General features: G+C 40.8%; 2 protein-coding genes across 4 annotated transcripts in view; one reads left to right on the top strand and one right to left on the bottom strand.

The window, feature by feature from the left end:
• Window positions 1-4,129, top strand: part of CUNH6orf62 (chromosome unknown C6orf62 homolog) — a 15,393-nt gene extending 11,264 nt beyond the window's left edge. Inside the window, exons 4-6 of one of the 3 annotated variants that reach the window (XR_004259628.1) lie at window positions 251-385; window positions 2,763-3,207; window positions 3,539-4,129. Coding sequence is in view for 2 of the 3 variants with exons in the window: in XM_032247607.1 (XP_032103498.1) it covers window positions 251-385; window positions 2,763-2,888 (261 nt within the window). In the remaining variant the exon portion in view is untranslated. Of the gene's footprint in view, window positions 1-250; window positions 386-2,762 lie in introns of all 3 variants that reach the window. The other 2 variants (XM_032247607.1, XM_032247606.1) reach the window with 2 other exon arrangements.
• A 3,409-nt stretch (window positions 4,130-7,538) lies between these two features.
• Window positions 7,539-25,675, bottom strand: part of ACOT13 (acyl-CoA thioesterase 13) — a 32,560-nt gene continuing 14,423 nt past the window's right edge. The window contains exons 2-3 of the mRNA XM_032247614.1: window positions 10,596-10,780; window positions 7,539-7,790 (exon numbers count right to left, since the gene is read on the bottom strand). Of these exons, the coding sequence (XP_032103505.1) occupies window positions 7,634-7,790; window positions 10,596-10,780 (342 nt within the window). The 3' untranslated portion in view covers window positions 7,539-7,633. The remainder of the gene's footprint in view (window positions 7,791-10,595; window positions 10,781-25,675) is intronic.

Below are 25,675 nucleotides of genomic sequence, written 5' to 3' on the forward strand. Positions count from 1 at the left end.
GTAGTTTTAGTAGAGACGGGGTTTCACCATGTTGACCAGGATGGTCTCGATCTCTTGACCTTGTGATCCACCTGCCTCGGCCTCCCAAAGTGCTGGGATTACAGTCTTGAGCCACCGCGCCCGGCCGAAATAACCATGTTTGACTATTGGTTGCTATATTGGACAACACAGCTATATGCATATGGATGCAGGTGTTCCAGGTAGTATAACTTGTTTGTAGTTAAATATAAATGTTGTATTTTGCAATTAGGCCAAATTTGAGTTTCATCACGGTGACTATGAAAAACAGTTTCTGCATGTACTGAGCCGAAAGGACAAGACTGGAATTGTTGTCAACAATCCTAACCAGTCAGTGTTTCTCTTCATTGACAGACAGCACTTGCAGGTAAGCTTTTTTTCATTTTTTTAAAACCACACAGGCACATTCAAAAAATTTGTTTGGAAACTTTGTTATACAAGTTACTTATTTCTGTTTTGTCCCCAAAATACTGCATTATTTTTGAAGTTACTTAAAAAACAAAAAATAGGCTGAGCATGGTGCCTCACGCCGGTAATCCCGGCACTTTGGAAAGCTGAAGTGGACATAGTGCTTGAGCTCAGGAATTCCAGACCAGCCTGGGCAACATGGAGAAACCCCATCTCTACAGAAAATATAAAAACTAACCAAGCATGGTGGCATGTGCCTGTAGTCTAGTCCTAGCTACTCGGGAAGCTGAAGTGGGAGGATTGCTTGAGCTTAGGAGGCTACATACAGTGAGCTGAGATCTTGTCACTGCATTCTAGCTTGAGTGACAGAAAAAGCCCCTGTCTCAAATAAAAATAATTTTTAAAAAAGTATTTCCTAGGCCTTACTGTAGAACAGTGGTTCCCAAATTTTGCCACACATTACAGCTACCTGGAAAGCTTATTTTTTTTTTTAAACAAAAGGAAAAAACCCACCTCCTGAGAAGCTTTTAAAAGTCATTCCAGTGAACAGTAGAGAACAGTTGCCCTAAAGCGTTTCTACCAGATGTGTGGGTAACAGATGAACATCACTTGGGAACTTGTTAAAAATATAGACTCTCAGACCCTAACTATTCAGAATCAGTACTTTTAAACAGAACCCTCAGGTGATTTGAAATACATTGTATTTCCACACTGCCCTGGACTTTTTAACTGTGGAAGGATAAGAGACATATATTTAAAAGATCCGCATGTATTTTGAATAAGTACTTCCATTTGGGCGCAGTGGCTCACGCTTGTAATCCTAGCATTTTGGGAGGCTGATGGGGAGGACTGCTTGAGCCCAAGAGTTCAAGACCAGCCTGGGCAACAGAGTGAGAACTCATCTCTACAGAAAAAGAAATCAGCCAGACATTGTGGCATGCTGCTGTGGTTCTAGCTACTCTGGAGGCTGAGGCAGGGGAGGATCGCTTGAACCCAGTAGTTCAAAGTTGCAGTGAGCCATGAGAGCACCAGCACACTCCTGCCTGAGTGACACCGTTAAGACCCCATCTCAAACACACACACACACCCCTCCCCACCAACTGCCAGCAGCAAATAAGCACTTCCCATTTAAGCAGCAATTGCAAGTATTGCAATTTAATTTTTAGATGCAGCCACTTGTGTGTGATCTTGGACAGGTAACTTCTGTGAGCGTGTTGCTTCTGTGAAATTGGTATTTACATTTGTGGACTTTGACATCTTCAAAGTCAGAGTCCTTATTTTGCCTTTAGAGATGCTAGATAGTGAAGTAAAGATGAACTTTGTAGTTAAATTGGGTGTTCAAATGGTAACTACTTTTTAAAAATAAGAGTTTTGATTTAGCTGGTAATACTTTGGGTTTCTTTTAGTCCCTAAACTGAGTATATGCTTAAATCATTCTTTTCTTTTTTGAGAGAAGGTCTCACTCTGTCACCAGGCTGGAGTGCACTGTGATCATGGCTCACCACAGCCTTGACCTCCTCAGCACAGGTGATCCACCTCAGCCTACCAAGTGGCTGGAGTACAGGCGTGTGCCACCACATCCAGCTAATTTTTGTATCTTTTGTAGAGATGGGTTTTTGTCATGTTGCCCAGAATGGTCTTGAACTCCTGGGCTTAAGTGATCCTCGTGTCTCAGCCTCCCGAAGTGCTGGGATTACAGGTCTGAGCCACCACCCCTAGCCTTAAATTTTTTACCTGTTCTTCATCCTTTTACTAGCTTCTGTTCTTACCACATCTGCTTTATCTTCCTGTATATAAAAATGACTTTAAACTTGTACTCAAATCTGTCCCCATGAAATGTCTTTAATTTTTTATAGCAAGTTATCGCTGGTTTACTTCCCTAATTTTTGGGGGGGAGGGGCGGGGGGTGAGACGGAGTCTTGCTGTCTTGCGTAGGCTCGAGTGCAGTGGCCTAATCTCGGCTCAGTGCAACCTACACCTCCTGGGTTCAAGCGACTGCCTCAGCCTCCCAGGTAGCTGGGATTACAGGTGCCCACCACTACAACCGGCTAATTTTTGTATATTTAGTAGAGACAGGGTTTCACAATTTTGGCCAGGCTGGTCTTGAACTCCTGACTTTGTGATTCATCCACCTTGGCCTCCCAAAGTGCTGGGATTACAGGCATAAGCCACTGTGCCTGGCCTACCTCCCTAACTTTTTCTCTTTTAATTATGCATAAATTCTCTTAACTGTTTTTCCTGTATCTTACAGGGGAAGGTTTGTGGGAGATTGACTTCATGTGACAGTTATGCTAAAGTCTTATATATTAAAAATATTAAAATGTTTCCCCTTCTAGACTCCAAAAAACAAAGCTACAATCTTCAAGTTATGCAGCATCTGCCTCTACCTGCCACAGGAACAGCTCACCCACTGGGCAGTTGGCACCATAGAGGATCACCTCCGTCCTTACATGCCAGAGTAGAGTACTGACCAGCAAAATGGAGAAGATCAGAGAATGCAGCAGCATTTTTTTTCTTGTTTTCTTACCACTTTATTCTTTCAGAGTTTAAAGAAAATGGACTCATGCACAGAACACTATGCATTTTGAAACTTGTTCATCCTGGATTTTTTTAAATCATTTCTATCTCAGAACTTAAAAAAAAATTAGATGTCTTCTGCACAGACTGTGTGAAAGAAGATGCTTTGCATATTTGCTGCACTGCATCAGTATCTTACTAAAAATGTGAAATGAAAGGACTATATTGTACACTGAAATGCTTAAATGTATCTGAAAGCACAAGGTGATACTAGTTTGTATGGTCTTCCCATGTGTGCTGGTTTTTGCCTCTTTGACATCTGTCATCAGTATTTAGAGGGTGAGAAGTGAATGTAACAGGTATAAATAACATTTTTAAAAACATAATAGCTTTGCTATAATCACAGTTGTTCCAGAGCACTGTCAGATTCAATTCTAATGACCAGAACTGGTTGTTTAAAAAAAGAAAACACAACCATGGGAAAGAAATCTTAAATGAAAAACGCATCTCATTGTAGGCTTTTGCCTCATATTTTACTGGGCCATGTTTGTTTCCTGGTACTCATAAATATATGTATTTTTTTTTTTTTTTCCAGATCTCTTTCCCCAAGTTGCTATTGTAAGAGTATTCTGCTGTGTGTGGATGCAGTTATACACATTAAAGCAGATCTGGAGTCTGAAGTAGCTATAAAGCAGCTATAAAACAAATACATTCATAGCTGCAGAAACCATGATAGGTAGAAGACTTTCCTTTTTGGTTTGGTTTTGTTTTTTGGTTTTACAGAGAAGAGATTTTTATTACGAAGAAAATTCCAGTGAATTGTGCAGAAATGGTTTCTACACCCTCCGAAAGAAAAACTTACAAGGGTGTTTTGGGAGTAGAAAAAGGTTATAAAGTTGGAATCTTAAATTGTAAAATTAACCATTGAGTGTCAAAGTTCTAAAAGCAGAACTCATTTTGTGCAATGAACATAAGGAAAGACTACTGTATAGGTTTTTTTTTTTTTTTTTTTTTTTTTTTTATTCTTTTAAATGAAGAAAAGCTTTGCTTAAAGGTTGCATACTTTTATTGGACTAAATCTGAATGATCCTACTCCTTTGGAGTAAAACTAGTGCTTACCAGTTTCCGATTGTATTTAGCTTCTGGTTGGAATTCAAAAAAAAAAAAAAAAAAAGCCTTAAAAAAATAGGTGAAAATTCCCTGACTATTCAGGTGAATATACACAAAGTTTGAAGTGTTAACTTTTTTTTTCCCATTTCATTGATGTTACTGGTCACCCTAGAGGATTATTTCATCTGGTAGTCTGGGGCTAATCAGTAAATTCGAAAGAAAAATACCTGACAATTGTGTGTGTAACTTCCACAAGAATAGGCATCAAGGATATATTGTCAGCTATCAACAGCAGCCTGGCCGTACACCGTGCTTCTTGGGAAAATGCCATTCTTAATTTCAAAATGCTTTCATGTGTCCTCTTAACATTTAAAAGTTAGAATTCATTTGAAATAACATTTTGAATGTTTGTTATAGCCAGGTACTATTGTAAGCTCTTCTTGTCTTAACCTCTCAACTTTGGGTGGAAATAGGTTAAGTAACTTGTTCAAGCTCAAATCATAAGTAGTGGAGGATTTAAAACCAGGCTGTCTGGCTCTAGGGCTTACGCTCTTAATTTACCGTACTGAATTACACTTATGCTCACCAAGTTAGGCATTTCAGCAGCCATTTAAGTTTTTATTTTTGAATAATTTAGAAAACTTGCCAGAGTAATATGAAAGCTCCTGTGTAATCTTTACCCTCTTTTATTATTTTGCCACATTTTTTTCATTTTCTCTACCTATATTTATACATGTTTCCTGAGCCATTTGAGTTTGTTGCATACTTTGTGCTTCCTTAACCTTTCCTTAGTACTCTGGCATATGTTCTAAGTACAAGAATATTTCATGTAACTATAGAAAAATTACCGAACTCAGGGAATGTGATACTCTTTTATCATCCATATTCGTTTTGTTGTCTCAATATCCTTCGTAGCATTTTTTTTTTTATCCCCCTGGAGATCACTGAATTCAGTTGTCGTCGGTTGTCTTTAATGTGGAAACAATTCCTTAGCCTTTCTGTGTTTCGTGACCTCTGCGTTTTTTGGAGTACAGGGCAATTTTTCTTGTAAATTGTTACTCATTTTGCATTTGAATTGTTTGTTCATGCTTAGATTGACATTATACCCTTCTCAAGCATACTCTCTTATCTTCTCTTCATTGATGTTATTTCTGAGCACCTGGTCAAAGTGTCCTGGTTTTGTCCTATACATGGTATTTATTACTAGCAATCTCTGGGAAACAATATGAAAATACCCTGCTTTATGAGGAGTTCCCTTGATTCTTTCCAGACTAAAACCAGTCTTTATGATGGTTACAAAATAGTGATTTTCCAAATCTACCCCTCTGTCCATTTTCAGCATTTGTTGTAAGAAAAAGGGTTCTATCGGCCGGGCGCGGTGGCTCACGCCTGTAATGCCAGCACTTTGGGAGGCCGAGGCGGGTGGATCACGAGGTCAAGAGATCGAGACCATGCTGGTCAACATGGTGAAACCCCGTCTCTACTAAAACTACAAAAAATTAGCTGGGCATGGTGGTGCATGCCTGTAGTCCCAGCTACTCGGGAGGCTGAGGCAGGAGAATTGCCTGAACCCAGGAGGCGGAGGTTGCAGTGAGCCGAGATCGCGCCATTGCACTCCAGCCTGGGTAACGAACGAAACTCCATCTCAAAAAAAAAAAGAAAAACGGTTCTATCTCTGCCATTGATTATCTACCTAAACACTATGGCCTCATTTTTTCCCCTCCAAATCATAATTTGCATGCCTTTATTATTTTGAGCATCTCCTTACTTTCAGGCATGAGACTGTAACTTTTCTGTCCCAGCCTCAAACCCTGGAATCAGCTGTTTGTTCTAGGAACTCAGGTTCCTTTAAGTGGGAAACTAGAAGTAAACTCCTGTATGCTTATTGCTACTATGGAGTCTGCTGCTTTCTGCCCTTTCAGTGGACAGATTAGTATGCAATCTAAGGTAGGGAAAGGATTTGCCTTTAACTGCTAATTTGATGAATTGACTTAAAGCTGCATCCTTTCTAGTCTTTAGTTGTGAAATGTTAAGATTCCCTGACATAGAAATCAAGCTGGGTGCAATGGCTCACATCTGTAAGCCCAGCACTTTGGGGGCCAGGCGGGAAGACTGCTTGAGCCTAGGAGTTTGAGACCGGCCTGGGCAAACAGACCTTTTATCTACAAAAATAAAGTTAGGTATGGTGGCACGTGTCTGTGGTTCCAGCTACTCAGGAGGCTGAGGTTGAGGCTACAATAAGCTGGGATTATACCACTGTACTCCAACTTGGGTGACAGACTCTGTCTTTAGAGTGCCACTGTCAGCTGTACTTGGAGACTTGAGAAATGAACTAGGTCTTTTCAATACTGTAGACTGGGAGATTTGAGATCTGCATGGTTTTATTCTCAGTAAAAGAAAAGGGGCTAGCAGCATGCTTTTTTCCCTTCCGCTCTACCGGACCATTTCCTGTATCACTAACTTGCTTTACCTCAAACTTTCTTGAGGTCTATTTTAGGCCATATGGCTCAATCTACTTTATTTTTCATGATGGGCTGTAGTTCATATGTTTTGAAGTTTCATATCTTAAAAAAGGAAATGTTTAAGTGTGGGGCTGCATTTGCTATGGTCTGAATGTGTGCCCCTTAAATTTGTATGTTAAAATCCCAACCCCCCCCAGGTGATATTAGCAGGTGCGGGTCTTTAGGAAGTTACTAGATAATGAGGGCAGAAACCTCAAAACTGGAATAAGTACCCTTACAAAAGAGAACCCACGCCAGGCACAGTGACTCTCACCAGTAATCCCAGCACTTTGGGGGGCTAAGGCGGGTGGATCACCTGAGGTCACGAGTTCGAGAGCAGTCTGGCCAACAGGGCAAAACCCCATCTCTTAAAAAAAAAGTTAGAAAAATTAGCTGGGTGTGGTAGCACAGGCCTGTAGTCCCAGCTACATGGGAGGCAGGAGAATCACTTGAACCCAGGAGTGAGCAGAGATCGTGCCACTGCACTCCATCCCGGGCAACAGGGCGAGACTCCGTTTAAAAAAAAAAAAAAAAGAACCTAGAGGGCTCATTTTCCCCTTCCACCAAGAGGCACCATCCATGAGCTAGGAAGCAGGCCCTCACCTGACAAGGTCTGCTGGGGCCTTGACGCAGGACATTCCAACCTCTAGAACCATGAAAAATTTCTGTTGTTCCTATAAGCTATCCAGTCTGTGATATTTTGCAATAGCAGCACAAACAGACTTAGAACCATTAATTTCTATTTCTCCTTGAGCTTAATACTGGACTTTGGTTTTAATCTTAGAATGGCCCTGCTAGCTTCTTTGCTTTGACTGTTTTCAAAACACTTTGAGCTAAGAATTTTTCACCCAGTTATCACACGATTAAAAACAATGCTTAAAATGAAGAAAAAAAAAAAAAAAAAAAAAAAAAGAAACCCCCCCCCTCCCCCACCCCTACTTGGTTTCCAGGTCCTTTTCTTTAAAAATAATATTTTCTAGCTACTTACGGTTTTGCTAGTTTATTTCAAGAATTAAAATTGAGTCAAATTTGCACTGGTCATTCATTATTGGGTTTCTTTAGGTAATTCTGCTGTTCTCTCAGTTTCCCAGGTGTTTTGTGTGTCTTCCTTGTGCTATTAATTTTCCTGTGGCCTTGCTGGTCAGATCCACAGAGGTAAATGCAAGTGTTTTTCCTTGCCTCAGAACATGTGCTGTAATCACTACAACTTCTCCTAATTTTGCAGGCGACATGTACCTTGAAAGGAAATGAATACAGTTAACAGCAAAGACTTTTTCAGGGGGAAAGTTGTGTGCATCTCACAACAGTGTGTACAAATAGTTTATAACAGTAGTATTGCTAAGTTTCTGTACTAGTCTTGCCCATTCCTTACCCACACAATTTTCTTTTCCCAAATATATGAGAAGTAGTTTTCTTGCCTCCCTTTTTTTCCCTTTGAGTTTCCCACTTCATATTTACTTGGGGATGGTGAAAGATTTCCTCCAGCTTTTATTTACTCTCCTTAACTTCTTAGGTGAAATTATCACTTGGTGTCTATATATTGTCCAATCCATATTTAGAATTTATTCGACTCTAAAATGACAAGATAACTATAAGGAATTGATACAATGCCCTTACAGTCTCGGTGATGTATTGTCTCCAAATATTTTTAAGAGATATATATCCTACCAACTTGTAATTATAAGTTGTCTTTAACTCAGCTGACTCTAGCTAATTAAAAAAAATTTTTTGGAGATGAGGATTGTTTAAAACAAATGTTAATGTTTTAAAGGGAAATAATTTCCTTATAGTTTATTTTTATGTTTCTGCTTTTTAGAAGGAAGCCTTTAGGCTGGGCGCAGTGGCTGACGCCTGTAATCCCAGCACTTTGGGAGGCCAAGGCAGGTGGATCACTTGAGTTCAGGAGTTCGAGACCACCCTGACCAACATAGTGAAACCCTAAAAAAAAAAAAAAAAGAAAAAGAAAAAAAATACATATAAAATAAATATATATATATAAAATAAAAAGGAAGCCTTTAAAAAGGATATGTATTTTTGCCAAATTCAAAATAAGGCTTCAGTGTTTATGGCTAGGAGGTATAAGAAAGGTGGATCTGGCCGGGCGCAGTGGCTCACACCTGTAATCCCAGCACTTTGGGAGGCCGAGGCAGGCAGATCACGTGAGGTCAGAAGTTCGAGACCAGTCTGGCCAACATATTGAAACGCTGTCTCTACTAAAAATATAAAAATTAGCAGGGCATGGTGGTGGGCGCCTGTAATCCCAGGTACTTAGGAGGCTGAGGCAGGAGAATCGTGTGAACACTGGAGGCAGAGGTTGCAGTGAGCCAAGATCCCACCACTGCACTCCAGCCTGCGCAACAGGGCAAATTCCATCTCAAAAAAAAAGGCAGATCTTATTGCTGGAAAGAACAGGCTTGTCTTGAATTCATGTACCTCAATTTAAAGAAATGAAAAATGGTATGTTTAGTAGTAGTTTGCCTAGTTTTTATTATCTCCCCAAATTTTGTCTTAGAAATCAAGAATTTTGGCTAACAGCCATTAACTTAAACTGAGGGAAGATAAGGAACCCTTTGTGCTACAGATGAGCAAACATTAAATCTGGGCAATTTGGAAGTTGGCATTTTGTCAGTAATCTAAAATTTCCCCTGTTGTTTTGGAACCTAGCTTGTTTTTAACCTAAGTCACAGTCTAACAGGCATCCTCAGTCTGTGTAATATAGAACTTAATGTGCAAGGGTACAGTAAATGTGTTACCATGTCAAGTAAATCAAAGAGCGAATCGTGAGGCATTCATTTACTGAAACATTGTTCATTTACTTTTGAAATATCTCTAATTTTTGAGAGACTATGCCCTAGTTTTTGTTCAAGTGAATCAGTTTTTGAAGCTTAGGTAGCTCATCAAGAGCCAATGCTTTTGGCAACACATACTTTGAAAGGACAAGGCTATATTTGACTTACTAAAAATTCCGTAGGATTGTAAAAGCAACAGTACCTTAGTAGATCATGAAATGCAGTGCTAGATTTGAAGATCTCTCCACTCTTGAGAGACTTTTGGGGAAAATCAAGTCATCAACTGGTCTTACCACTTACCACATGAAATAAGGACTGCTGAATATGCTCACCAGTAACATAAGCAGAGCCTTTTCTGTACATCTTAATTTCAAAAAGAGCATTTGGCTGCATCTTGTGATTTGCTTTACCCTCAATTTATTTCCATAAAGAAGGACTGAATGTTTCTTAAGTAAAACTGATAAAAGATTTAGATTCCTTAAAAGCCTACATTATTTCCATTACCTGGAAATATTTGGTCACAGTGGCCCTCTCAACCTAACCTCTCAATTACATTTTTCTGTTGCTTAAGTGGAAAAAGCAGCTGTCTTGAAAGTAAATCCTTGGACCCAGCTCTTTATTGAATGGGGTGGGCCATAGTACCAGTTTATGTTGGAGCTGAGTTTTTTACATTCTGGAAGTTTGGCCCTGCAGTGAAGGGGCACTGCTCCCTGATCATGTAGTTTAACTCAGAGCATGTCTGTGTAGTCACAGGGAGAGATCCAGGATTGCTGCCCATTCTTAAAACCCAACACTTTGTAACGCTGAGGTGGGCGCGGACACCTGAGGTCAGGAGTTTGAGCCCAGCCTGGCCAGCATGGTGAAACCCCATCTCTACTAAAAATACAAAAAATTAGCCAAGCATGGTGGCACATACCTGTAATTCCAGCTACTAGGGAGGCTGAGGCAGGAGAACAGGAGAATTGCTTGAGCCCTGCAGGCATAGGCTAAAGTGAGCCAAGATCATGCCACTGCACTTGAATGTTTGGGATCATTCCCCCTTTACTATTGATACACACTGTACTTGGAAATTACTGCTCTAGTTCTAGATTTTAAGGCCCTGGAGTATTTTAGGACAAAGTCTATAGCTGCACTTAAGGAGATAAGCAGCTCATCGAATCTCATGTGTCATTAACATTATAAATGTGTTTAGTCTCAGTTGTTTATAGAGTTATCACACTGAAGGTATTTGGAATACAGTTTGGATACATACGTTATGTTCATATCGACACTGACTCCAGGTAATCCCCTTTCCGTGCATAACAGAGCATATGTTGAGATATTATCTATTAACGTGGCTGTCAAACCGCCATGGATAGTGCCTATTTTATTGGTATGTTCTTCTTCTACTTTCATTTCACAAATCACTTTCCCCGGAGCAGCAGAGACAAGAGTCACCTAAGTGTAAAAAAAAGAATTTTGAACATTCATTCTGTGGAATTAGAAAAGCCCAAAGTGCCCATGAAGAGCAATCATTGGATTGAACTGAATCTTCCAAAAAAGGTTGACAAATTCAAAAAAATTGCCAATCTCTCTGATAGAAATTAACCCTTATGCAAGTTATTTTTAAAGAAAATGCATGTTTATTGAAAAAATAGTAGTTTTTACTGATCTCTACTCCTCTGTAGAAACCAAACATTCAGTCTGAGCTTTCCAGTCATACGTACGACGCCTGGCATTTTTGGATGTCTCCTTGGACATTTGACACCAACAAAGCCACCCAGCTGAGCTCTATTAACTCATTATAGGTTCAATTTGTTGTTTCCTAGTTTTGTACAAACAGAATAATATTAATATTTTAAGTGACTTAAAGAACAGTTCAACTTAAAAGACAAATTCATTGAGTTACTAGAATTAAAAAAAACTTTTATAAACCCATTAGTGTGAAGTGTAACAGTACTATCCAGCAAAGTAAGTTATTGCTTTTAAGGTGTTGCCCCATTTGTAAGTATAATGAAAAAGTATTACATGAAAGACACATGTAACAGTGCACATAAAATTTCATGATTTTTATGTCAAACATCTTTAAAAAGGCAACTTATTGAAAGGTAAGTTTTCCTATATGCTTAAATAACTAGGAAAAACCAACATGTATAATATTTAGAAGTTAGAGCTGAGCTATAAATGGAATGTGCTGCATCCAGCAACAGTAATTTTCACCCTCACTAGAGGTGTTGAGAAGAATATGGGTGAATATTTGATGTCTCTTGTATTTGGGAGTAGGAGGGAGGTCTCAAGCATTAAATGGTTGGTTAGATTCTAGCTAAGTACCATTTGTTGGGCACTTTGATATGCTATGCACTGTGCCAAGCACTGTACATACACTATATAGTAAGGAGAAGACAACGTCCATTTTGCAGAGAACTTTAATTTGGAGTGATTTATTTTCAAAGGTCACCCAAGATGTGATAGAAACTGAGATTCAGATCTAGGTCTTCACACATTCATATCTCCCTAGTCACTCACTATAATATAAAGTAACCTCTAGGTATGTAGTGGCCCTTATGGCTCCTACCAGGAAGACAGTTGAGAGTTTCACAAACTACCTATTTAGTGGTTGTATCGCTGAAGGCCCTGAAGGAAAACAGAACCATGCAACATAAAACATCCTAAAAAAATATTATGTCATGTTTGGCACAACAGGTAAATAAATCAATGTCAAAAATAAATGTTAGAATACGATATTCTGTTTTGCTTTTTTTTTTTTTTTTTTTTTTGAGATGGAGTCTTACTCTGTTGTCCAGGCTGGAGTGCAGTGGTGCAATCTAGGCACACTGCAACCTCCGCCTCCCAGGTTCAAGTGATCTGCCTTAGCCTCCCAAGCAGCTGGGATTACAGGAGCATGCCACCACACCCAGCTAATTTTTGTATTTTTAAGAGATGAGGTTTCACCATGTTGGTCAGGCTGGTCTTAAACTCCTGACCTTGGGTGATTGGCCCGCCTCAGCCTCCCAAAGTGCTGAGATTACAGGTGTGAGCCACCACACCTGACCCAGGATCATCTTTTTATAGCAATAAATGATCTAGCCACAAGATGTCCTCATAAACTAATAATACATACCAAGCAGGAATAAGGTGTAAACTCACCCCATTCAGACATTTATGTGATTTTTTATATCAGGCATTGGCAATGTAAAAAATGAATAAAGTTTAATCCCTGCTCTTTCTTAGTGGGTTCAGCCTAAAGGAAGAGACAAGTACAGAAATTGCAGTAGAAAAGACATTTCTGTAGACAGAATAAATACAGGTTTCCTGGAGTAAAGATATCTAACTTTTAAAAGTGTATGTTTCCTGAGAAAAGACATTAGGAAAGGCTTCCTGGAGAATGACATCCGAGTCTTGAAGAAGACGCAGGAGTTAGCCAGGTGAAGATAAGGAAAAAACCCAGGCAGTTTAAGAAACAGAACTAAATATGAGCAGCTTGTAGACATCAAAGGCAGTTTTATTGTATATATGTAATTTTTGAGACAGAGTCTCACTCTGTCACCCAGGCTGGAGTGCAGTGGCACGATCTCAGCTTATTGCAACCTCTGCCTCCCAGGTTCAAGTAATTCTTCTGCCTCAGCCTCTGGAGTAGCTGGGACTACAGGTGCGTGCCACCGCACCCAGCTAATTTTTGTATTTTTAGTAGAGATGGAGTTTCGCCAAGTTGGCCAGGTGGGTCTCGAACTCCCAAAATGCTGGGATTACAGGCAAAGTTCCATTTTATTACCTAACTTTGGCTGAGATGACAAAAGGTAAGACAAATGTCACCGTTAGATTTTTCTAGTATAGAATATTGGTTTAGATTTTTTTCCTTCCAATTTGAAAGGCCAGAGGACATAGTAACAAAATTGTTTTAAAATTTACATTGGAATAGAGAGAATTCTGTACTGGGCAGCCTGATAAAGCAAGATAAATGCCTTTATATGTTCTCAATTCTTGTCTCCACAAGTCAAATAAGAGAATTAAACCAACAGAAGAAAATGATGAAGGAATAGTTCTCTCTACCCTCTCAGAGCTAATAAGTAGTCTTGTTGGGGAAGAGGCCAATGCAGAACTTGTTTCTGATGAAGAAGGGGAGCAGGGAGAGAACCTCGTGAAAAAAAATCTTGGCCTTGGTAAAGATGGGCTGTAGGGAGCACGCTTGTTTATTCAGCTACATCAACATAGCTAACTCCATGTTAGAGACCATGCTGAGCAATTTGGCATGTGCTGTCTCAGTGCTGCCAATGTTTGAAAAGAATACTGTTGTCTCCATTTTACAGATGAGAAACAGCTAGTCTAAGTTTAATTAGGATGTCTCAGATATAACAATTATGCAGAACAGCCTGCTCTCCCATATCTGGACTGCTACAAACATCTGATTCCTTAGGTGTCTTAGTGAAGATGAGTATGGAAGCTTTTATGATGTCAAAGGGTCAAAAATTTTCCTGCCATGGCCTAACAACACAGCCCAGATAAGTTCCAGTGCCAGGATCCTGCAGGTGGGGCAACTGCAGTAGGTTGGCAAGAACTTTTATGGCTCAGCACCATTTGGCACAATGGGCTCCTTAGTTTGTCATAAAAATTCTTACATGCGCACACACATATACAATAATCCATCCCTTTTCTATATGGCCTTATAACATGCTGTCTCTTCCTAGCACCTCATGCATTCACATGCATTTATACAACTTAAGTCTGTGTAATCCCAGCACTTTCAGAGGCTGAGGCGGGCAGATCACTTGGGGTCAGGAGTTTGAGAGCAGCCTGGCCAACATGGTGAAACCCCGTCTCTACTAAAAATACAAAAACCATCTGAACATGGTGGTGTACACCTGTAATTTCAACTACTTGGGAGGCCGAGGCAGGAGAATCCCTTGGACCTGGAGGCAGAGGTTGCGGTTAGCCAAGTTCATGGCACTGCACTCCAACCTGGGCAACAGAGTAAGTCTGTCTCAAAAAAAGAAAAAAAAAAAAAAAAAAAAGAGGATTGAGGTTGCCATGTAGCCCCTTACCCTCCCTCTCCCACCTGAGCTTAAATTAATCACAAATAGACACTCCAGGTGACAGAGAGTCTTCCCTTTCCTCACTTTTTCCGTAATGAGAGGGAGAAGGGCTGCCTAATAACAGCAGTGAAGATGCTGTTACTCATCACTGAGATGGTCCTTTATGAAGCTGAAAACCAAAAACTGTCCTTAGGCCTTGGCATTTCAGATTATTCTGGTCTTTAAAAGAGTTGCATTCTGCTGAGCAGAGGAATAAATAAATAAGCCACTGCCATCACTGTGACTGCTGCTGAATGCTGTGCAGCTCCCCACCACTGCTTCTGCTAAGCAGATAAAGGAATATCTGTCTCTGGCTCAGTAAGGGTGTCTGTAATGGGCCTAAAGCACAAGAGTGTGACATATGGCATGAGAAATATCTGTGTATATAAATATGTGAGCTACCCAAAAAAGGCTGGATACAGAAGCACAGAGAAGAACAATCTTAATGGATGAGAATTTTTTGTGTATCTTTGTGAATAAGGCTGTTTTCAAGCAATTTTCCCTGACGACGGACACTGCTAACTTCATGTATGACACGGCAGATGACAAGAGGTGTGTCTAGGCACAGTATGTGAATGTCTAAGCACACTAATTCACAGTATGTGAATACCTTCATCTAAGCAGGAAACAGGGTAAAAAGAGAGGATGTGGCAATGTGATGGGGTGGCAACAGCAAAAACAGATGACATGTTCAAAGGGCTCTGGAAAAGCAGATGCTATACAGGTACTATGGTTCAACCACATTGCTGTTATCAGTCCAGCATTGCTTCTTTTAAGCTTCATTACACAGGTGGCTTCCAGAGCTTCTGGCTCTGGAAGCTGACTTAGGCAAGACCCTGAACTGAGATTTCCCCATCTAGAGAGATAACGCACTGCCCTTATAGGGTTTTGTAAAAATTAAGATTAAAATGCAAATTAATCAGACAGGACAAGGCCTGGTATATCACAGGTGATCAAAACACTTTAATTTTGGGAGGCTGAGGTGGAGGATTGCTTGAGCCCAGGAGTTTGAGACCAGCCTGGGCGACCCAGCAAGACCCCAACTCTATAAAAAATTTTTAAAAATTAGCCATGTATGGTGACATGTGCCTGTAGTCCCAGCTCCCAGGGAGGCTGAGGTGGGGAGGATAGCTTGAGCCCAAGAGGTCAAGGCTGCAGTAAGCTGTGATTGTGCCACTGCACTACAGCCTGGGTGGCAGAGTGAGACCCAAAACAACACCACAACAACAAAACAACAACAAAAACACTGTCCACAAAACAACAACAAAAACACTTTACTGTGCATCCTTATTATAAAAAACTATTATCAAACAGAAATTTTGGTTTGTATAGTTTGGGATGAATTTTCTTAAAATTATTTCTATTGCCAACGTCAACTATGACCTGACCACCAAACTCAACAAACCCTTGACAGCCTCTCTCTCCCTGAAGTGACCTTTCAGCATTTGGAGGCATCATGAACTTTTCCTGGGCTTCCCTTAACCTCCACGACACCACCTCCTCCTGGTTTTCCTCCTGCTCTACCAGCCACTCCCCAGTCTCCTTTGCTGGATCTTAATTCTTAGAGTTAACTAGTCATTCAAAGACCAAACTTGGTGTTGAATTTACTCAGAAAGATATAGGATATATTTCTCTCCTGGGCTGTTGCAACTGACTTCCTATTTATCTCCCTGTTTCTGCCCTTGCCACCACCCCCATGTTTAGTCTCAATATTAGCAACAAGAGTGCTCCTTTGAAAATACAAAGTGGTTGACAGAAAATGACAGTGCAAAAGGGATATGCATTCAGCACAATCCTTGATTTTGTGATTTTTTTGATTTTATGATTGGCTTATCCCAACGTGACCCCATTGTAAGTCAAAGAGCAGCTATAGAAGTCAAATTATGTCACTATTCTGCTTAAACCCTCTCTAATGGAGCCCTCAAACACTGAAAAGCACAGCAGTGGAAAGTGTGAGGCACTTACACTTACGTTCCCCTTTCTGGAACACTCTTCCCCTTCAATATCCACGACTTTGTCAGGTCTTTATTGAAACGTCACTGTTTCAGTGACATCTTTCCAGCTGACATTTAAACCCGAACTTCTTATAAAAAGAACTCATAAGTATACACATCTTGGGGTAGAGCAGGGGGCGGATTTAAGTTCTCCTGCACCAATACTCTCTGTCTTCCATCTTTATTTTCCTTTATAGCAATTATCACCATCTAACATACTATATATTTATTTTCTTTACCTATTTTGTGTTTGATTTGTTCCACTAAAATATAATCTCCTTTGCATGCAGGGTTTTTGTCAGTTGTGTTCACTGATAGATCTCCAGTACCTAAAACAGGAATGTTTTAGTAGCTAAAATACATTCCTAAAGACAGACAAATCAGCAGATATTTTCAATATATACAGAAAGTCCTACAACAAACGTTAGCCAAGGCATAGAAGTGATGAGAGGAAGAAATTTGGGGCTGCCAGGGAAGGCTTCTCAGAGATGGCAGGTGTCACCAAAAAGGACTTTGAAGGATAAGTGAAAATGGCAAGCAAATGTTGCAAGAGCAGAGGATCCAAAGGCAAGTAAGATGCTGCCCTAGACCTCAGGAGTGTACAAAACAGCAAGGGTGATCAGAGAAGGCCCAAAATAACCAGAGTTGGCAGATTAATGCCAGGGGAAGCAAAATAAAGCCCTAGGAAAGAGCAAAGAGGAATTCAATTACATAGTTCCTGAAGGTTAGTTAGTTAGCTAAGTTTAAGTAACACTGCTTTTGTTCATTGAAATAGTAGTGGTGGTGAGAAATATGCTATGAAACAATAAAAACTATTACCGTACCACTAAAACAAAGTTTAGTGATTAAAAAGAAATCATTCCAAAATGCCTGTAAAGGTGGGTGCTCTGAAGGCCACTATCACATGGATCTCATTGGCAAGGCTTCTCTCATACACAGGAAACAGGGGGCTGACTGGGAAGGAGAGAGCCTTTCTTATCCTGTCTTCCACAGATTGAGGATTTGGGAAATGTTTGTTCACACTTACAGTTCTCCTTTAAAGAGGGAAAGCACAAATTGTGTAGAATTTCTGCAATTGAGCTTCAGTTTGGAATCCAGTACTTGAGTAGAGTAGTTCCCAGGAGGGGATGATGCCCTGAAGGAACGCAAATATGGTGAACCAAGGCCAGACGAATAGCCCGTTCTCCTTACAAAACAAAATAGGTACAAAGAAACTTAAATCATCTCTGTTCGCTGAGGAATAGTATGCTATGAAGTTCTGGAACTCTATGATGGCCAAGTAAAAACTATAGTTTTTGTTTAGTGTTCCATTCTTAATTGATCAGTAGCTCAGAGGATCTACATAGAAAGAACTAAATCTTGACTATCTTCCAAGGCAGAGAAAACGTATTCATCATTTCTCTTGAAATTGGTCATCCATTCACCACTGCTAAAATTATAAATTCATTTTATAAAATAGTTCTATTTGCTGTGAGTTTACGCCACATTCCTTTCCTCTACAATATGAATAACATTTATTAAGTTCATTATTTCACTAATTGTATGCTGATTCCTTAAATCCTATCTCTGAGTCATCTTACTGTTTTTAATTATAGAAATAAACTTTCGTTTTACATATAAAAAGGAGTATGGAAGTACAATTTCCTACCTACTTCTCCTTCAGTGCTGAGTATCATTCCATGCCATTCCCTAGGCCTACTCAGATATACACAGGGTATACAATTTTTTTAAGGGGTGTTTTTCTTCCCTTTTATTCAATTACAAAAATGGAATCATATTATACACATTACTTGGCATTTTCATTTTTTTTCCCCAATGTATCAGTCATTTCTCTAGCTCAATTCATTTATTTTTAATTTTTTTAGAGATGGCGGTCTCCGTAATTTGCCAGGCTGGACTCAAACTCCTGGGCTTAAGTAACCCAAAAAGATAAAGTGTGCCACCATGCCCAGCCTCCAACACAATGTATATAGATCTCTTTCAATAGCTGTGTGGTATTCCCTATATATTGGAATTTATCAAACTATTTCTTGAAATATGTGTTATTTCCGGATTTTTTTTTTTTTACCATTACAAATATGTTTTTATTTGTATAGGATCGATTGACAAAATTAGATAGCTGCGTAAAAGAGTATATATTTTAAAGTTTTTTGCTGTTGTTTTTTGAGACGGAGTCTCCTTGTTGCCCAAGGCTGCAGTGCAGTGGTGCAATCTTGGCTCACTGCAGCGTCCGCCTCTCGGGCTGAAACGATTCTCTTGCTTCAGTCTCCCGAGTAGCTGGGTCTACAGGCGCCACCACCACCACGCCTGGCTAATTTTCGCATTTTTAGTAGAGATGGGGTTTCACCATGCTGGCCACGCTGATCTTGAGCTCCTGATTTCCGGTGATCTGCCCACCTCTGCCTCCCAAAGTGCTGGGATTACAGGTGTGAGCCACCACACGGATCTGCCAGATTATTTTCCAACAGTAATGAATATGTTGTTCCCTCATTGCTCATCAATATGCATATTACCTTAATTTTTACACTCTGACAAGCAAAACATAGTATCTCATGGTTTTAATTTGCATTAGCCAGACTCAAAGTGCTTTTAAGCATCCTTTAATGTTTATTGCCTATTTCTTTTTCTGTGAATAGCCAATTTATGTCTTGTGTGCCCATTTACCTATTACAGTCTGTCTCTATAGTTTTTACCTATCAGATTTTAACACCAATTCATATGGCGAAATTGTAGACTGTTGTATTTTGACTTTCATTGTATCTAGACATAAAAAGATGAGTTTAGATAAACAAAGTGCATAGTGCCCAACACATAGTGCTATGTAGATGTTTTTAAACATAAATATGATTGAAATTTCTAACTTTTTAAGGTTGTACACATCATTTAATGACATGCTCCTGTTAGTAAATCATTTTTGAGATGTGACTTACAGTAACACAGGACTCCACATGAAGTTACTGTGATTTCTTTTACTAATTCTTCCATGGTTGGACATTTAGGTTACTTCCCCCTACACACTTTTTTTGGGACAGGGTCTCACTCTGTTGCACAACTGGACTGCAGTGGCATGATCATAGCTCACTGCAGCCTTGACCTCCTGGGCTCAAGGGTTCCTCTCACTTTAGCCTCCTGTGCAGCTGGGACCACAGGCACATACCAACACACCTGGTTAATTTTTTGATTTTTTTTTTGTAGAGATGGGGGCTAGGGGGGTCTCACTTTGTTGCGAAAGTGGAAAGAGAGGGGAGGGAAGGGAAGGGGAAGGGAGGACTATGGCACTCCCCTCTCTTGTCATGTGACGCGCTTGCCCGTACTTTGCTTTCAGAAATGATTGTAAGCTTCCTGAGGCTCTCACCAGAAGCAGGCACCCGACTTCTTGTACAGCCTGCAGAATTGTAAATCAAAATAATCCTTTTATTTATAAATTACTGTCTCAGGTATTCCTTTATAGCAACGCAAATGGACTAATACAGGTGGTAAATTTTACGTTATGTGTATTTTACCAAAATTTTTTAAAAAGGATACATCGATATTTCCTGAAATTACTTATTAATGAAACTCTTTTTCTAAATAGTACCTCTGACAGGAGTATTCCTTGGAGTACACTTTCCATTCCTAGGTTATAAATTCCTAGAGGCCAAGAACTATGGTTGGTATTTCTTTATAATCCCACAGTACTTATTTCACTGACAAATTTAAAGGTGATCTTTATAGCAAGAGCAGGACATTTATTCTGATTGTTAACCTTTGTTTTTGTTTTATTTTTTTCATTTTTAAAATTGAGATTGGGTCTAATACCCAATGTTAGCCAGGGTAGTCTTGAACTCCTGGCCTCAAGCAATTCTCCCGCCTAGGCCTCCCAAAGTGCTGGGACTACAAGTGTGTGCTATGGTGCCTAGCCTGACTGTTAACCTTTGTTCTAAGTCAATGTTTTTTTTTTTTTTTTTTGGGACGGGGTTTCGCTCTTGTTACCCAGGCTGGAGTGCAATGGCGCGATCTCGGCTCACCGCAACCTCCGCCTCCTGGGTTCAGGCAATTCTCCTGCCTCAGCCTCCTGAGTAGCTGGGATTACAGGCACGCGCCACCATGCCCAGCTAATTTTTTGCATTTTTAGTAGAGACGGGGTTTCACCGTGCTGACCAGGATGGTCTCGATCTCTTGACCTCGTGATCCACCCGCCTCGGCCTCCCAAAGTGCTGGGATTACAGGCGTGAGCCACCGCGCCCGGCCTAAGTCAATGTTTTTTAACCTTAGCACTATGAAATTGGGGCTTCGTAATTTTTTTACTGTGGGGGAAGGGGCACAGACCTGTGCACTGTAGGATATTTAGCACCACTTCCGGTCTCTATTCATTAGATGCCAGTAGCGTCCCTCAAAAATGTCTCCAGACATTGCCAATGTCCCTTGGGGAGCAAATTCACCTGCAATTGAGAACTGCTCGTCCAGGTCATATTGCCTTAAAAAGTACAGTAAAAGGAAAGAGACCATGCTCACAACGAGATTTATGAGTTACTATGCATAATACATTAGACATAATACATAATACATTATCCCTAGCAACTCTGCCGACACAAAACATAAACAGCCACAAAACCTCTTTTAGATCAAATTAGGAAACACAGGGTACCTACAATGGAATCAATCTGTGCAGTTCACCAGCCAGTAATATGTCGGTACTGAGCACTTGCAACATGGCCAGTCTGAACTGACAAGGACTGTAAGTATAACATTCACACTGGATTTCAAACATTAAGTATGAAAAGATTAAAGACTCAAAAAATTTAAAAAAAAAATTTTTTTTTTAGAGACATGGTCTCACTCTGTCACCAGGCTGGAGTGCCGTGGTACAATCAGTTCACTGCAGCCTTGAACTCCTGGCTCAAGGGATCCTCTTGCCTCTGCCTTCAGAGGAGAGGAGACTACAGGGACATACCATGCCTGGAAAATTTTTCATTTTTTGTAAAGAGGGGTCTTGCTATGTTGCCCAGACAAGTTTCAAACTCCTAGCCTCATGCAACCTTCCCACCGAGGCCTCCCAAAACACTGGGATTAGGTATGAGATCATGCCCAATTGAATACTCTTTTTTTTTTTTTTTTTTGAGATGGAGTTTCATTCTTGTTGCCCAGGCTGGAGTGCAGTGGTGCCAGCTTGGCTCACTGCAACTTCTGCCTCCCAGGTTTCAAGCGATTCTCCTACCTCAGCCTCCTCAGTAGCTGGGATTACAGGCGCCTGCCACAATGCCCGGCTAATTTTTTGTATTATTAGTAGAGCTGGGGTTTCTCCATGTTAGGCAGGCTGGTCTCCAACTCCTGACCTCAGGCAATCCACCCACTTCTGCCTCCTAAAGTGCTAGGATCACAGCCATTAGCCACCACACCTGGCCATGATTTAAAACTTTGCACTCCATTCTAGCGCCTGGCAACAGAGTGAGACTCTGTTGCCAGGCGCTAGGCTGGAGTGCAGTGGCACAATCTCGGCTCACTGCAACCTCCGCCTCCCGGGTTCAAGCAATTCTCCTGCCTCAGCCTCCCGAGTAGCTGGGACTACAGGCGCACGCCACCGTGCCCAGCTGGTTTTTTTTTTGTATTTTTAGTAGAGACAGGGTTTCACCATGTTGGCCAGGATAGTCTCGATCTCTTGACCTCGTGATCCGCCCGCCTCGGCCTCCCAAAGTGCTGGGTTTACAGGCTTGAGCCACCACGCCCGGCCGATTTAAAACTTTTTAATGGTGATTACATGATAGAAAATATCTTGGATATACTATTACCTCTATTACTAAAATTAATTTCACCTTTTTTTTCACTTTTTACGATGTGGCTATTTTATACTTTATAACTACACGTATCACTCACATTGTAGCTTACATTATATTTCTACCAGACAGCACTAATCTAGACACTTCAACCTTAACGCTTCTGGGGAACTCTTATTCCTGGTTCAACGGGCACATCAGTCTTCTTGGAAGGCAAGTTACCATTACTGCCTACTTAGGCAAGGATGTCTTTATGACTATTCCGTTGTGTCTGTTCAAGGTATGAGGAGTTTAACCAGATACTCAAAGGCAATCCAATCCATGGCAAGATTATCACAAGGAGATACACACTCATAAAGTTGTTGAAAGCTTAACAAGGAAAATGACTACAGATTTTTCAAGGATTTCAAATTTCCCCTTAGGCCAATACATCCTTTTCTGGATGTGAGAGATGAAAAAGTTCTTCTTCAAAGTTTATATCTTAGACTACATAAAAGGAATTACAATCTCTTGCTTCTATGGCCATTATCAACTATTAGCATAAACATATACCCATGTATATACATTCTCTAAATCAGCTATGTCTCAGATCAGCTACCTTGACTCACCCTGGCATGTCTGAACAGAACTGGGCAAGCTCCAAACCCTGGTGCATGCCATTCCTCATTTGGAAACCCTCCTGACCTTCTCCTGACTAGCTTCCTCTTCTTCCTCATCTTCTTTCTCCTTATCTATTCAGGAAATTTCCAAGTTTTTAGCCAATCAGGTCAAACATAGAATGTGAGGTATTATTGCAGCCAATGGAAGCTGGACACAGCAATAGGGCGATTGCATCAGGTTACTGAAGTTATAAATGTCCCTGTCTCCTTGTTCAGCTGTGCTCTCATGGCAAGACTGCTGGCAAGTCGCATCCTTCCTGCAAGAAGTAAACTAGCCTTGCTGAGTCATCCATTATCTCAGTGTGGATTTTTCCCGACGTTATAAACCCATTTCTAACAAATTTGGGGGCTCATCCGGCATTCCGTTTCCCCTCTGGGACAGTCCTTGGTCCTCCCTTGTGGGGAGGTGCCCCGCCGCCCTATTGCAGTGGCCCTGGGGGAGAGAGCCAGAACTTACCTGGTGCGAAGAATAAACCTAGAATCTCAGCAACACAGAAGAAAGAGATTCCAAACCACAGTGACCAGGGGCCTCGGCCAGGCAACCTCATGCATGAGCCAAGGTAGGAAACGTTGCAAAGGGTCGACAAAGTACTTCCTTTGTGGTCAGCTTCTGGAGGGTAGAATGTGTGTGTGAATGTGGTGTTGTTTATGTGGATGGTGACAAGTCCTACTGCTGGAGAGCAGCCACGGAGGATGGTATGAATGAGAAGAGTGTAAAGGACCCTCAGAAGGGGGAGGGGAGGAAACAGGTCAACCTCCCAGGGCAGCCAACAAGAAACTCCCAGCTTGGTGGGGGGCTGAATGTTTCATAAATGGAAGAGGCAAGGGATTCCCAGCTTGGGGTTTGCCGTAAATGGAATAGGCAAGAGATTCCCAGCCTGGGGGGGTTAAGTCTTCTGTAACAAATGATAAAGTATTGCTGTTTTATTTGGATTAAAGAACTGATCCTCAAGCCCGCAGCCGTCTGGCCAAAATTTGCGTGAGATGAGGATTAGGTCTGTCAATTCTTAATAATGTACGTCAACAAGAAAAGTCGTCTCACAAGAATAGACTATGCTCTCTGTTGGCGGCAGGGGCCAGTTGTCCTCTACTCACTAAGAGAAGGAGGAAAACAGACAGTAGAATAAAGGAGCAGTCTCACCTAAAAAGGGTGGAGCTTTTACCCATGAGCAATTCACGTGGAAATGGGACCCTTTAGACCATCTTCCCTCATTTCCGACTCCAGCTACTGCTTCTGCCATCCCCACGGCACTGCCTCCTCCTGCCTAAGCAGTGCTGCCACCCCAGAACCCAACCTAGAATTCCCTACTCCCCTGTATAACCCAGGCTTTGGAGAGCTAGCATCTCAAAGGCCTGATCATTGCCAGCATGAGTGTTCTTCCTTGAAGAAAGGGCTCCAGTGAGAGACAGGGCAATGCAAGAGATATCCTTTCCTCTCTTCTTCTAAGGCATCAGCTGCAGCTTCAAAGCTTTGTTTTTTTTTTTTTTTTTTTGCTCTCTAAAGAAGATGCCTCAAGGAGGAGGCATGGCTGCTTAGTTTTATGAAGCCTCAAAGAGGAGGTGAGGTTGGTTTTGTGAATGCTCCCTTAACTGCTTCTAAGATCCGGAGTCTAAAACTTCAGCCATTATTAGATGATCCTGATGGGGTGGCAGAAGAAATTGATCGGTTTCTATGTCCCCAGTTATATACTTAGATCAAGTTAATGTCCATTCTAAGTATTCTCTTTTGAAGGGAAGAAATGGTAGACACGGAGAGCCAGAGAGAAAGAGACAGAGGGTCAAAAAGGGAGAGAGACAGAGAGTCAGAGAGAGAGAGAGTAAGAGAGAGAGAGCCAAAGAGATAGAGAGAAAGAGGCAGAGAGGGAGAGAGAGAGACAAGGAGGCAACGAGAAGGAGAGACAAAGAGAGATTAAGAAGAGAAAGAAATATTAAGAAAGTTATAAGAATGCACTTTTAGTAAGGAAAGTTATAAAACAAAGTTAGAAAGTTAAGATTATCTATGACAGTTGTGAAAAATGTTATAAAAAGGAACTTATGCAAGAAGTGTTGCATAATTTTTGTTTGAAAGTTTAAACAACTTTTGAAACATTAACCGTAAAGGAAATTCAGCGTGTAAACATCTTAGCTAAAGTTAAAGAGGTATCATCCAGTTTTTATTTAAACTGGACACTGAAATAAAAGCACAATGGGTTTTTCTTAAAGCACTAACCTGCTCTTTAACAAAGATTAAAGAAGTTCTCTTAGCACAGGCACCACTCCTAGAATTTCCAGTATACCAGCACGAGCCCAGAGACCACCCTACTCATGCTGCTAGCCAGCAAGACTGCCATTTGCACAGAAAAGAGACGGACACATCACACCCGAGTCAAGAAAGCACCATCACTATTAGAATCATCGGCTATTATTCCGGGTTAAAGCTAAGAAAAGCTTAATCTATTCTTTTCTTTCCTTTACTAGCCATCGTGTCATTAATGTGATTAGATCTGGCTCACCTCAAGTTGTTGCTCTGATGTCTGTTTAGTTATGCCTTGTGGAGATGTGCATAACCAAGGACAGCTTGCTGCTCTCTGTCCCTCTTAGACTTCCTCAGGTGAGGAAGACATAATGAGTTCCTCTAAGGATACTACTAATCCAAGGAATAGTAATTGTATTAATTGGTAGGAATCAGACTCTTAGCCCTGTAAAACAGAATCTCTATGTTCTGCGTAGTCTAATGTCATATGGAACACTAAAGGTTTAGGATAGCCTGCTTCCACAGGTCTTCTTCAGTCCTTAAAACTATATCTCCACACAAAGGAATTACTCCTTCTAGCTTCTAGCTGTCAAAATAACCAATGTAATCCTATACAGCTTACTATCGTTATTGCAACATCTGAAA

This window comes from Sapajus apella, unplaced genomic scaffold (genome assembly GCF_009761245.1).
Source record: "Sapajus apella isolate SASKATOON/1434 unplaced genomic scaffold, GSC_monkey_1.0 scaffold63, whole genome shotgun sequence".
NCBI classification, from domain to species: Eukaryota; Metazoa; Chordata; class Mammalia; order Primates; family Cebidae; genus Sapajus; species Sapajus apella.